Raw genomic sequence first — 12,224 nt, forward strand, 5'->3', positions numbered from 1 at the left:
ATCCCTGTTTCCATGTATAAGATGAGGGTAAGAATAGTGTCTACCTCTCAGGGCTATTTTAAAGATTTAATGTAAGAACTTAGTGCACTGCCTGGCGCTTAATATCTGCACAATAAAATTTAAGTATTAAAACTATCTCGCTTGTGTACATGCACTTCTCTTTCATTAGACTAGAGGATCCTTAAGGGCAGGGGTTTTGTTTTATTTCCCATCATGGACCCATCATTTAGCATGGATTCATAGGCAAAGTGGATTTTAAATTAGCATTTGTGGAATGGCTGAATGAATGAATGCCTAATGAGATTACTCAAACTCACCCCATTGTTGAGGATGGGGGATTAGCAATATCTCTTCTTAATAAAAGGCAACATCAGTTAGTAAAGAGATTTCTGAAGTGCTTCTGCTATTTGAAAGTGCAATATAAATTTTTTTCTGGCCCATTATCAACTCATTTCCATCATATGCTTTGATATAACCTTTAGCTTTGGGCTTGAATGGTCATTTTCCACTTACACATCTAAATCCCCAAGTGTTCTTATGCAGCACGGTGTATCAATCGCCGGCATATGGCAAAACCTTCAAACTAGGCCAACACCGAGCCTTACCATAAGTCTATAAAAGTACCACGCGAAAAACAATGTATCTCATAAAACAAACTAAATTATCAGTGGGAATCAAATCCAGTCCACATTAACTCCATGAACTGAAAATTAGAAGTGTCTCTTTGTCCTTGACTCATTGTCTCTTTTCTCCTCTGACCCTCCTTTCCCCCTTCTTTAGCCTGCCAGGGTATTGACAGGGATTTCAGAGGAGTGGAAGGTCTTTATCTCTTTGAGATGAGCTGCAATATGGTTACAATCGATTGAGTGATTTACAGTTTAGAGCGCCTTTCATTACCCTCTGTGCTTTATAGAATTATAAATGACATACTGTATGTGAATATATATTATTATTATTATTGGATATTTATGCACCACCTTTCTGTAAGAAGCTAAATGTTCTTTTTAGACTTTAAATAACTACAGGGACCCTGCAACCTTGTACAAAACTTAAACTGAAGAGATTGAACTTGGAAACTTTTCCTATAAACACAGCTATACTCCTGGACAGGTTCTGAGGACATCTGATGTCCATCTAACTCTGGGGCAGAATGAAAACAGTACAGGGTAATTGCATTTTATGATTAGGATAATAATTCTGAATTTTAATAGTTAAGATAAATTTTACAGGCCAGAATTTCTATTTACTGTCTAAACTGGAGCTTCTCTGTGACAACAGGAAAAATAAAATGCAATTCACTTAGCTAGCTTTGAAATTATGCAATGTTTGATGAGTGTTTTAATTTGAAAGAATTTGTGTTAATTAGATGCCTTGCATAGAGTGAGATGTCATTAGTATTTTTCTGTCACATTAATTTCAAATGAGTATAATTTAAAAACCACATGAAAGGTGACCACACTGTATATCTCATCTTGAAAGTGTTAGATTTGGTTTAATATATACATATACTCATTATTCATAGAAATTAAGAGATCCTTTTCCTTACATTTCTAGTTAAATAGTGCCTAGGAGTGACCCTCGATTTTCTCATTACTTATTTCACTGAGTCCCTAGACTATAATACGTATACTTTTTAACATATGGTTAAATAAATAATCATCATGTGCCTTTTGTTAAATTCTACCTTCCCCTCTAAATCCCAAGGGAGTCTGTTAACAATGAGAAAAGCATAAACTAGGACCCAACTCTAAGATGTGTATCTCATAAAGTCCTATAGAAGTTTCCAGAAACATTATTCTTTTGATGACCAACTCTCTTATCAAAAGTACTGTCCTATTCACAAATGAATTCTAGATAAATAATGTCTTTAGTTACTATAATTGCTGTCATATTATCTGATGTAAATCTTCATAATGATAACAAACTCCTTTGTGTGTTATTTAATTATATTATAAATAACCTTGAGTCATGCGTTAGCTTAATGTCTCAGGGACATGTGTCTTGTGTCCATGTGCCATGTGTTTATGAGTCCCTTTTCCCTCTATCCCAAACGTTCTTCTCTCTTCCATAGGGTATGTGTGTGTGTGTGCGTGTGTGTGTATAAACACATATGTGCATATAAACTTGTGTGTATGTATTCTTGTCTTTTTGTCTTCTAGGTGGTTAGGTTTAATTTAAGCATTAGCTAGAAGACCACAGTTTGTCTGAAATGCTTATCACCCTCTAAGAGACATTTATAGGGACAGAAAGGCTCCAGGACTGATAGCAGTAATTGTATTTAACTTGTAAGATACAAAGCTATTTATCTTGTGGCTGGGAATTCACAGAAGAGAAAGAAGGGTTGCCTGATAAAAATTAAAGAAAAAAATACTATGCAACACTCTCCCATCCCCCAACACCATTAAATGGTAAAAGAGACTTTCATCTAATAAAGCCCTTCCCATCCACGTAGATACAGTGCTAGAAGATAAAAGAGAATTGTGAAAAGAAAGAAGCTGCCAAAGTCCCATAGGTCGAACCAAAGATGTAGAGGAAGGCCAATGTCATAAATGCACAGGGAAGTGCTAACTTGTAACTTGGCAGAAACTAGAGATTTAACTTGAAAGAAAAATTCTGTGAGCCAGGCAAGTACCTAAGATCTCTGAATGGCTCCTAATCTGTAAAATGGGAATAAAGCTAACATCAACCTCAAGCGTTTGTACCAAGGGTAGATAAAATGTTGTACATGAAGTGGGAAGTATGTAGTAAATGCTCAGAAAGGGTAGCCATCACCATCAGGATGATTTTGGTTAGGATGGTGGCATCTGCCATTGCTACCTCTCTGGGATAGCAATCCTATGCATCAAGTGGGGTGATTATCCCCATGTTGTTATAATGACAACATACATTAGATAAGTTCAGAAGGTATATGGAGGTAAATGCTCATTAATTTATTAACGATGTAAATAGAGATTTATATTATATAAAACAAATAAAAGGAAGAAAGACACAGTATGTTCTAGTCCTGTGCTGTCCAATACTGACCACCAACTACCACCCTCATAGTGCTGGCCTGAAGACTGCATGAAAAAAAAAATGTATTTAAATCTTCTGTGCCTAGGACATAATAATTGCACAATAAAATAAATTTTCAGGATTGCCTGGGTGGCTCAGTCAGTTGAGTGTCTGTCTTTGGCTCAGGTCATGATCCCGGGGTCCTGGGATTGAGCCCCGTGTTGGGCTCCCTGATCAGCGGGGAGTCTGCTTCTTTCTCTCCCTCTGCTCCCCCGCACTTGTGCTCTCTCCCTCTCTCTCTCTCTCTCTCTATCAAGTAAATAAATAAAATCTTTAAAAAAAAATAAATTTTCAGGACCTCAGTCCTATCAGCCACATCACAAGTATAGCTACAGATGGCTAGTGGCTACCATGTTGGACAGCGCTGCTAGTCAGTCTGAAAGGAGAAACACAATTTTAGCTTTCTAAATATCAGCACTTCTCAAACCTAGCTGCATAGAGAATCACCATGGGAGCTTTTTAAAACTACTGATGCCTGGACCAATGCTTCTCAAATCTGACACTACACATGAATCGCCTGAGTATCTTGTTAAAATGCAGATTCTGATTCAGTAGGTCTGGGGTGAGGCCCAAGATGCCCCATTTTTAACAAGCTCCCAGGTGATGCTGATGCTGCTGATCCATGGACCACACCCCAGACCAATTAGATTACCTGTGCCTGGGGCCTGAGAACTGGCAGTTTATTTAAAGTTCCCAGGAGAATCTCGTTTGTAGCCAAGTTCAAGATCACTGCTTCATAAATAATAATTATATATATATACACACACACACACATATATATATATACATATATATCCACTGAAAAGATTTTTTGTAAACATCTTTTTGCCAAAGACCAACCCCAGCAAGTTGAAAGTCCCTTGGAAGCAGAAACTCACTTACTTGTGAATCCTAATTCATTCCTGACAAGCTGGACTATTTAGCAAAGTCCTCAGGATGTCCTGGTTTGATTGATTAATTGATATATTCTGTGACCAAATGTTTGAAGAACTTATTTATAAGATGGTTTTAAAATGGACTTAGCAACGTTCAAACACATTCATTAAGTCAGCCTTTCTCTTGTTATAGCTCTACTGTCTTGAAAACAGGTTCAAATACAGCTTTTCCTCTTGACTGCATTTATATTTATTATTCTCCTTGCAGGACTTTACTATATGTGCTTTTTTCTTTTTTACCTCCCTCCAGTTGAACTGAAAGTAACACTAGTCCTGAACGGATGAACGAGCAAGTAGACGGGGCTTGTTTTAATGTGTCCTTCAAATCTGGCCAGGCCTCAAATGTTTGCAGGCAAAGACAGAAGGAAAAAGGAACGAAAACCTCCTGGGTAGGAATCAGTGAAAACCCAAGACCTGAGAAATTTCAGCATCATGTCGAGTACAAAGACTTGTTTTTAACCCTTCAAAATCTCAATAATCTAAGATGAGATGTGGACAAATAAATCTCTCCTATTGCATTTTGAACATCACTAAGCATTATAGCGATGTTTTTTGCTCTCAGGACCTATAAAGACAAGATTATGTGGAATTGGACACATTCAAATACAGCTAATAAGTTTTCTAATCTACTGGCCTAGAAAGAGAGCCACTTCTCCAACCCTTTCGTGTTCTGAGCTGGGTGGTCAGACAGCATTCAAGCTCAGGTCATCAGGAGCATTTTATTGACCAGAAAAGGGGAATCCAAGCAAGAGCCCTTCAAATGAGTTGGCATGCAATATCAAGAAAAAAAGAAAAACAATTGAGACTCTGCTCTCCTCAGCACCATCTGCAGTGGGAAGATGTAAAGTCCTACACACCAGAGCTTCTTGTCAGCCTTCCTTTTCCAGGAAGCCCGTCTCTGGCCTGAAAAGCCTCTATGGCACCACGCTCGGGGTTCTAGTAGGGCTGGTGACATAGCCAGCCACCCAGCCATGGCAGAGAGGATCTTGAACACTCCCAGTCAGCTCAGCCTCCCAGGGGACTGAGAGCTGGGACTAAAATTAATTCCTCATGCTGAAGTCACCTTTCACCTCCCCTCGCTTGTCGCCACCACTGCATTATGTCAAGACAGTAATCAGAGACTTTATAAGGAACATTTGTTAGTGCCCAGATGCCAGCTCTGGGCTGATTCTTCTTTTACTTCCCTCTCCTGCTCCTTAGCCTTTCTATTTTCAGGTTCAAAGAAAGAAGTTGCTTTTGAGTTCTATACCCAGAATTAAGTGATATAAGATCCCAATAGCCACAGAACTACTTTCGTTTGGATCCTTCCTGATTTACAAAGAGCCAATGCTACATGCCCTGTGCCCAGCTGGTTTCTAAATATTTCACAGTGGGATTTTTAGTAAAGCCACATAAAATCCTATGAATGTCCATGAGAAGATTCTGGAGTTGACCCATTCATCCTGATACACAGACACCTGTTGAGCAGGAACAATTCCCTGACAGCATGCCCTCAAAATGAGATAACTTATGTAAATATTCTGTAGAAGCTACTCCATATTTCTTTACTGTTTAAACATTAGCAATAGACAAGTAGCACAACCAAACTCCTTTTCATAGTTGCTATACTTATCACTATCAATAAAAGAGGATAGCCTGGAAAAAGAATACATCCCTTTTGTGGAAATTGTGTCAAGCTTGCCTGACCAGATGTCTTTGTTCTCTGATGCCCAGATACAGGGTGTATTTTAATCTTATGGTTTAATATAAATTAAACATTGCCAGATTGCTCTAATGGTGCTTTAAATTTAGTTAAGTGGATCCTTTCAGTAGCACAGGGAAGCAGGAGGGAGAGAAAATAAGGTATCCAAAGGTCAAAAGGTGACCATTCCTAAGAAGTCTTGGAAGACTGGAATATAAAACTAGATTGGGGGCACCTGGGTGGCTCAGTCAGTGAAGAGTCCAACTCTTGATTTTGGCTCAGGTCATGATCTCAGGGTCATGAGATTGAGGAGCCCCACATCAGGCTCTGCGCTGGGCATGGAACCTGTGTAAGATTCTTTCTCTCTCCCTCTCCTTCTGCCCCTCCTTCTAGCCTCCCCCGACCCCTCCACTCTTGCTTACTTATGCTCTCTTTCAAAAATAAATTAATTTAAAAAACTAGATTGTTCCAAATAAACATTTACCCTTTAAAAAAAATAAGAAAAAATAAAAATAAAGCTAGAATGTTGGACTTTCCATTACCACTTTCCAATCTAGGCAACGAAGTATGATGATGACTACTTCAAATACTCAGTATTCTTTCAATTGCCTCATGGAAGCACATTACTGTAGTTGTTAGAAGGACAGCTTGGACTCAATAGAAATGAGCCTTTTAGCACAGCTAAAAAAAACCAAACTTTTCTTTTTAAAAGGATTTTCGACTCCACATCTCACAATAACCACCTTTGTGTGGTTATGGGTACTGACCTATGTAATAGATACTTTAAAAAAAAAGGAGTAAGTTTAAGATTACACAAGAAGAGAGATGCTCATTTCTATCCATGCACTTTTCAAAATATCCCCCAATTTCTGTGGGAACAAGAGTGGAAGTTGTGCTCAGCTGAGAACAGGAGAATATGGTCTTAGTTCTGTCATAGTAAACATGTGACCTTAGGAAAAACACAGCATCTTCCTGCGTCTCTTTTTAAATTTGAAATGGAGAATAAGAATGTCCACCCTACCTAATTTGTGGGCTGTTTAGTGGTCACAGTGAAGTCATCTGTATGAGTGAAGACGTCATAGTAAAACAATGCTACCCAAATATTTGGTCATTCTCATAGCTAACATTGATTATTGACTTAATTAACATTTTACATACATTCATTCAATCTACACATTAGCCCTGGAAAGTCAGTATTAACACAACCCCCTTTTATAGACCAGTAAACAGAGGTTGGGAGGTTAAATAGCTTGTCTCAAGTTACTGAGGGGAAACTGGATCCCACAAAATAGGAAGAATATACACTTAGAGAACTAAGAAAAAAGAGTAAAAGGTGAGAATTTGGGGAGAAAGAATATATTTTTAAAGCATTAGAGTGATCATCAAAAAAGAAAAATCAAGAGTGTTAGAAATTCTTACAGTCATTTTATGGTATACTGTTGTATTTTGAATTGCATATGGGGAGAGGCACCAAATCATTTAGCTCTTAGGGCCTTTCAAGGTTTTAATCCAGCCTGTCTTAGACTCAGAGCTGATGGCACCAAGGTACCAACTCCAGTCAGGTGACTCCAAAGCCCATATTTATAACTGCTCTACTGCATCTTGCTCTGTAATAATAATACTTATTATAACTAAGTAACCATTGCCAATAGTTACTAGTAATAAGCATTTTCAGTGGTAAGCAATGCCATTCAAGAAAAGTTTATTCTGTTTTGAAAACATAGTAAGCAACCCATAATCTGGATCTCAAGATACAAAGAGAAAGGCACACAGCGAGAGTCACTGGTTTTCTTACTGTGGCTTTTAAATGACCATTAAAGAGTCTTCAGCAAACTCGTGGGTTCTATATCATCTCAGGGCAAGGGGTTAACATCAGTTTAGAAATCTTTGAAATTCCTAATAGAAACACAACAAACCCTATAGCAGCATTAGCAGGGCCAGTGATAACATGCATGGAGAGAGAGAGTGAGTTTTCTGATAATCAGATGAACAGCTTTTAAGATCTTAGGCTATTTGGATTCCCGTGCCCACCCACCCCCCAGAGTTTAAGCACGAAACATTTAAAAATCAGGTCTATTAGTGTCTAGCAAATTTGGATGATGATAAGAATTCATAGTAGCTGCTAACACCTCTGGTTCTCTTCAAAGGCTCAAAGATAAATGCATAAAGTCATTTTTGTGCCTTAATCTGAGAAGTACTAAGTGTATGACAATAGACTCCCAGCAAAGGCTGAGCTGGATATTGTATGGAGACTGAGATGGTAGATAAATGGGTAGGCAGGGCTTTTCATATCAATAGCTTGGGAGTCTTGTACGTATGCTTTTTGTAGATGCTCCCATAATCCTTAAACCAGGCACAGGAAGACTCTGGTTTTTCGGGGGAGGGGGGCAGTAGCACAATTACTTCTGATTGGCTTTTAAAGAAAATTAATGATGAATTAGGCATGAAAATTACAGCCTTCAAGTCATTCAAAATTCTTGGGCCACAAATAAGCAAATTTACTTTATGTATTTCTCCCAAATGTGATGATTATTAGCTAAACAGCTCTTAAAAACTTCTGAAAATGTGCTTTGGGCTTCCTTATCTCTGTGCTCACTTCACTATTAAGGAAGTGAGAGGACAGCAGTAAGAGAATTATGGGGAGTTTGAAGTGTAGGAGAGAGAGAGAAGGTGAAACATAGCATCATGCCCACATTAGTGAAAAGTTCAATATTCTGAGCTAGTCTCTTGCATCCACCAGGTGATAATGCAACTGTGGAACAAAGGCCCTTAGCCAAAGTATTTTCCCTTCCATTCCTGGAACTTTTTTGATCAGGGTTCAGGGCTCTTTTGCTAAGAGAAGTGAGAGATGAGAGGGAAAGCTAAAGGGTGATTTGAATGACCTCTTTAAAATAAGGCAACCTTTCCTCCCATTGCCCTTGATTTGGCCATCTGGCTCTGGGAGTTTGCTGGCAAATGCTCCTTGACCATCAAATTTAAACAGATGATTAACCCCTCTCCCTCCCACACCAGCATGCTTGTTATTAAAATGCCTCCTAGGACCGATCTCTGAATTTAAAGGCAGGCTTAGTATAAATGAAAGAAAAAAATAGGCAAAGTCAACCAAATGAATGAAACCCCACCCTTCGCTTCTCTCTCATCATTACCTTGACTTGATGTTCATCACTTTAAGTTTAGTAAACTTCCTTTCACAGTCTTTGTGAAATCTCTGACCATCTGTACCTTCAACCTCACCTGCCTAAATGGCACCACAGAGTCCAGATAACAAAGGGATTATTCTGTGATTATTGACGATAGCTCATGATGGAGATGGCACCCCTTCCCTCCACTGGTCATCATTTGCAATGCCCTGGAAAGCCTACAGCCATTGTCTTTAGTATGAGCCAGTCAGGCAGTACTGGTCAGGTTGACAAAAAGTGTTCAGTGCATAGTTAGTAAGTCTCCAGAAGCTCCCTATGCTGACCCAAGCCCTAACATGATAACTCATCTTGTCCTACAAAAAAAAAAAAAAAAAAAACATGAATGATGTGCTTAGTATTCAGTGTTTTATGATTTGGTGACAGTCATGAAAAAGTTGCCACTTAGGAGTAAGAATGGGAGAGCCGAAGAGAGTCTGTGGTCACTGAGAGTACAACACGTACCTGTGGGATAATGTTCATTCACTGGCCAGTTGTCCACCTGGAGGGTGGCATTGCCGCCGTTCCTGGTGAAGCGCACCACATGATATTTACCATCATTGACGGGAGTTCTCTCCTCCTTGATAGAGATGTCAACTGTACCAATATTGAAGACAACTCCGATTTTCCCCTGTTCCTATGATAAAGAAACACAAACGGCATAGTTAGCACCAACCACAAGGTGTTCTCCCTTTATAGTGGGTCCTCCAACTAGCAATAAATCTGTAGGTACCCAGAGGGAGCTGGCAGCATGAAGGTCACAACAGTATCCTACATTTCTCCATGTGCTTTCATCCTGAACATAGAAACCAATGGCATAAAGCCACCCAGATTGCTCTCATGGGCTGCCCTGCACAGCTTACATCATTTGCTTGCTCTCCACAGATAGCTAAGCTGGAAACCACAGAAGTACCTAAGAGCCGTGTAGTGACACTGCAAAGTGCATTTCTGTGAGAGCAATGAGGCCTATTTTCTAGGAGAGGTAATTAGACCCTGGACCCTAGATCGCCTCACAGTTTAGATTTAGGATTATAGAGGAAATATAAGCATACTTGCACATTTTGGGGGGTGATCAAGGCCAAGGGAAGGGGTACAATGAATGATGAGGAGGCAATGGCAGAGGGGCTAGCATCATGGATCAACACCCAAGGACACGCTGTGCAGGTCTCAAACCCATAGAAAATGTATCCTCAGTAGAGGTCAGTGAAACTGAGCTGGGGTTTTCAGAGTCAGATGGCTGCCACTCTTCCCACACGTATAGCCCTATTCCTAAGGCTCATCCAAAGAGGGCTGGAACATTCAGTGCTATAGCTTTATGCCACGTAGCACACGAGAACCCAATGGCCCAGAAAGAGACTTCTGGGAGGGAAAATACAATGAATGCCAGAAGAGAAATACCACGGCAATGAAGGTGATGATTATGGTGAAGGTAGAGGCGATGACATCATCTACGTCCTGAAAGTGCCCAGAAGCACTGAAACCTAAATAATGCTATTAAAACTCTTACTCTTCTCCTCCAGTCATTGGTTATGACTAAGAGTTAGAATTAGTATTCACAATGAGACACAAAACAAAAGTAACCTTACTGGTCAGATATAATCAGTTTCTGCCAACCTCCTAGGAAGGTATCACAGCATGCAGGATGTCAGGAGGGATGGGTGAGGAGAGAAGGAGACAACTTTCTCCATTTTTCTAGTTGTCTGACTTCTTGGCTAAGCAATAGGTTGGATATTCAAGGACAATAAAATTTAGTGGTAACTCTGATGTTCTATTTGTCCACATAGTCTCTGTTATCCTCTCTGTTCTTATTCAAGAAGTAGAAGGAGAATAAAAAGAAGGAGGAGGAGGAGGACAGGGAAGAGGAGGAGGAAGAGGGGGAGAAGAATAAGAAAAAGAAAGATATGAAGAAAGAAGCCCAGAAGCCATATAAACTAAGTGTAGGAAAGATTTCATAAAAACTCAGATTTAGTAATTGGGTTCATTCATTTATAAATAAAAATTCATTCAATACATAAATATGATATTTATGAAGCACCAATTGTGCTTAAAGTCAGTAAATTAAGACTTCTGATGAGATTTTAGGCACTGGTTTCCAGATAATTTGGTACACTTCACTTCTTTTTTCAAAAGACAGGCTTTCTTCATCTTGCTAATTTTCCTTTAGTATGCGAACACATCTTATTCCCGATAAAAGAATGGACAAGTACCCAGGAGTCTTGATTTTAGAAAGTAGGCGTCTAAGCTAAGAAAGGCTGCTTTTGGCATGCAGGAATGCTCTGATATGGGGTGGACATCGCTGTCTCCTTTGTGCCCGGAAAGCATAGCATGCAATGTAAAATGATGTCTGCAATTCCCATGTTCTGTTCTCTACGAAAAGGAATGCAGGTGCCTCCCCAAATGGGGACTAAATGTACTTATGATTTCGTAAATCCCAGTTTATTGTGACACTATGTTCTCAGGGTTTTTTTGCTTTCCCCACCCCTACATCTCCAGCCCTAAACAAAGCACTTAGCATTAAAATGGAGAAATGAAACTGATGATCGGTTCTTTTGCATCTTTCATGCCCATAATTAATAATGTGATGATCCATTTTATTCTTTCTCCTTAATTCTCTGGGAATTCAGAAATGGTATTATGATTTTCCTGCTTCCCCCTACTTAAAGCGTTGGCATTCATGTCTAAGGGTGTGTGTGTGTGTGTGTGTGAGCACCTACTCATCCTCAGGCCTAGATAAGCAAAGCTATAGTAACCTGCATCATAACCTGTTTAGCAGAATGAGGGAACTGGAAGAGTTAAGAAACCATGACCGCAGACACCATTACTCCTCTGCTCACCCCACAGATGTGGGCTGTTTATTGCACCACTGTTCTTCAATGAGAAACCACTATATAAATCCTGGATGCACAGAAAGGGCTGCTGGCGATTCAATTCGCCTCTGAGTCACTAATTAATCATGGATGGAGAACAGTTTTAGGTAGAGAGAGGGGACCTTTAAACCAGCAGTAGCATCGGGTGGTTCTGGCTCAGTGAGTTGGCTGATCAGTGAGATATATTCTTGGGCAGATTTTCTGCAAGATCCATAATAGATCCAGGAGAAGAAAAGATTTAATCTCTGCCAGAATAAATATTTGGTCCTTATCGGAGGCGCCACACATTTGGTACTGCAATCACTGCTTTGGAGACATCTTTTTAATCCTGCTAGGGCTACGGCCAATGTCAGTGGAGACCCCTACCCAGATGAAGCATTGTGTTTGTGTTTCCCCACAGCGGGACATGTGGCTGTGCTAGACCTCAGATGTGGTCTCTTTACTTGCGGTAATAAGATTTCATTACTGCAACCTCCTTGTCATTTGTCATGGGACCACAGTGGCATTATAA

The 12,224-nt window shown here is 39.7% G+C and overlaps 1 protein-coding gene across 1 annotated transcript in view; it reads right to left on the reverse strand.

The window, feature by feature from the left end:
- NRXN3 (neurexin 3) overlaps positions 1-12,224 on the reverse strand; it is a 1,463,404-nt gene that overhangs the window by 168,003 nt on the left and 1,283,177 nt on the right. Inside the window, exon 13 of the mRNA XM_034993352.1 lies at positions 9,312-9,483. Coding sequence (XP_034849243.1) covers positions 9,312-9,483 — 172 coding nt within the window. The remainder of the gene's footprint in view (positions 1-9,311; positions 9,484-12,224) is intronic.

The sequence above is a fragment of the Mirounga leonina genome, unplaced genomic scaffold (assembly GCF_011800145.1).
Source record: "Mirounga leonina isolate KUSES-001 unplaced genomic scaffold, KU_Mleo_1.0 Mir_82, whole genome shotgun sequence".
In the NCBI taxonomy this organism is placed as follows: Eukaryota; Metazoa; Chordata; class Mammalia; order Carnivora; family Phocidae; genus Mirounga; species Mirounga leonina.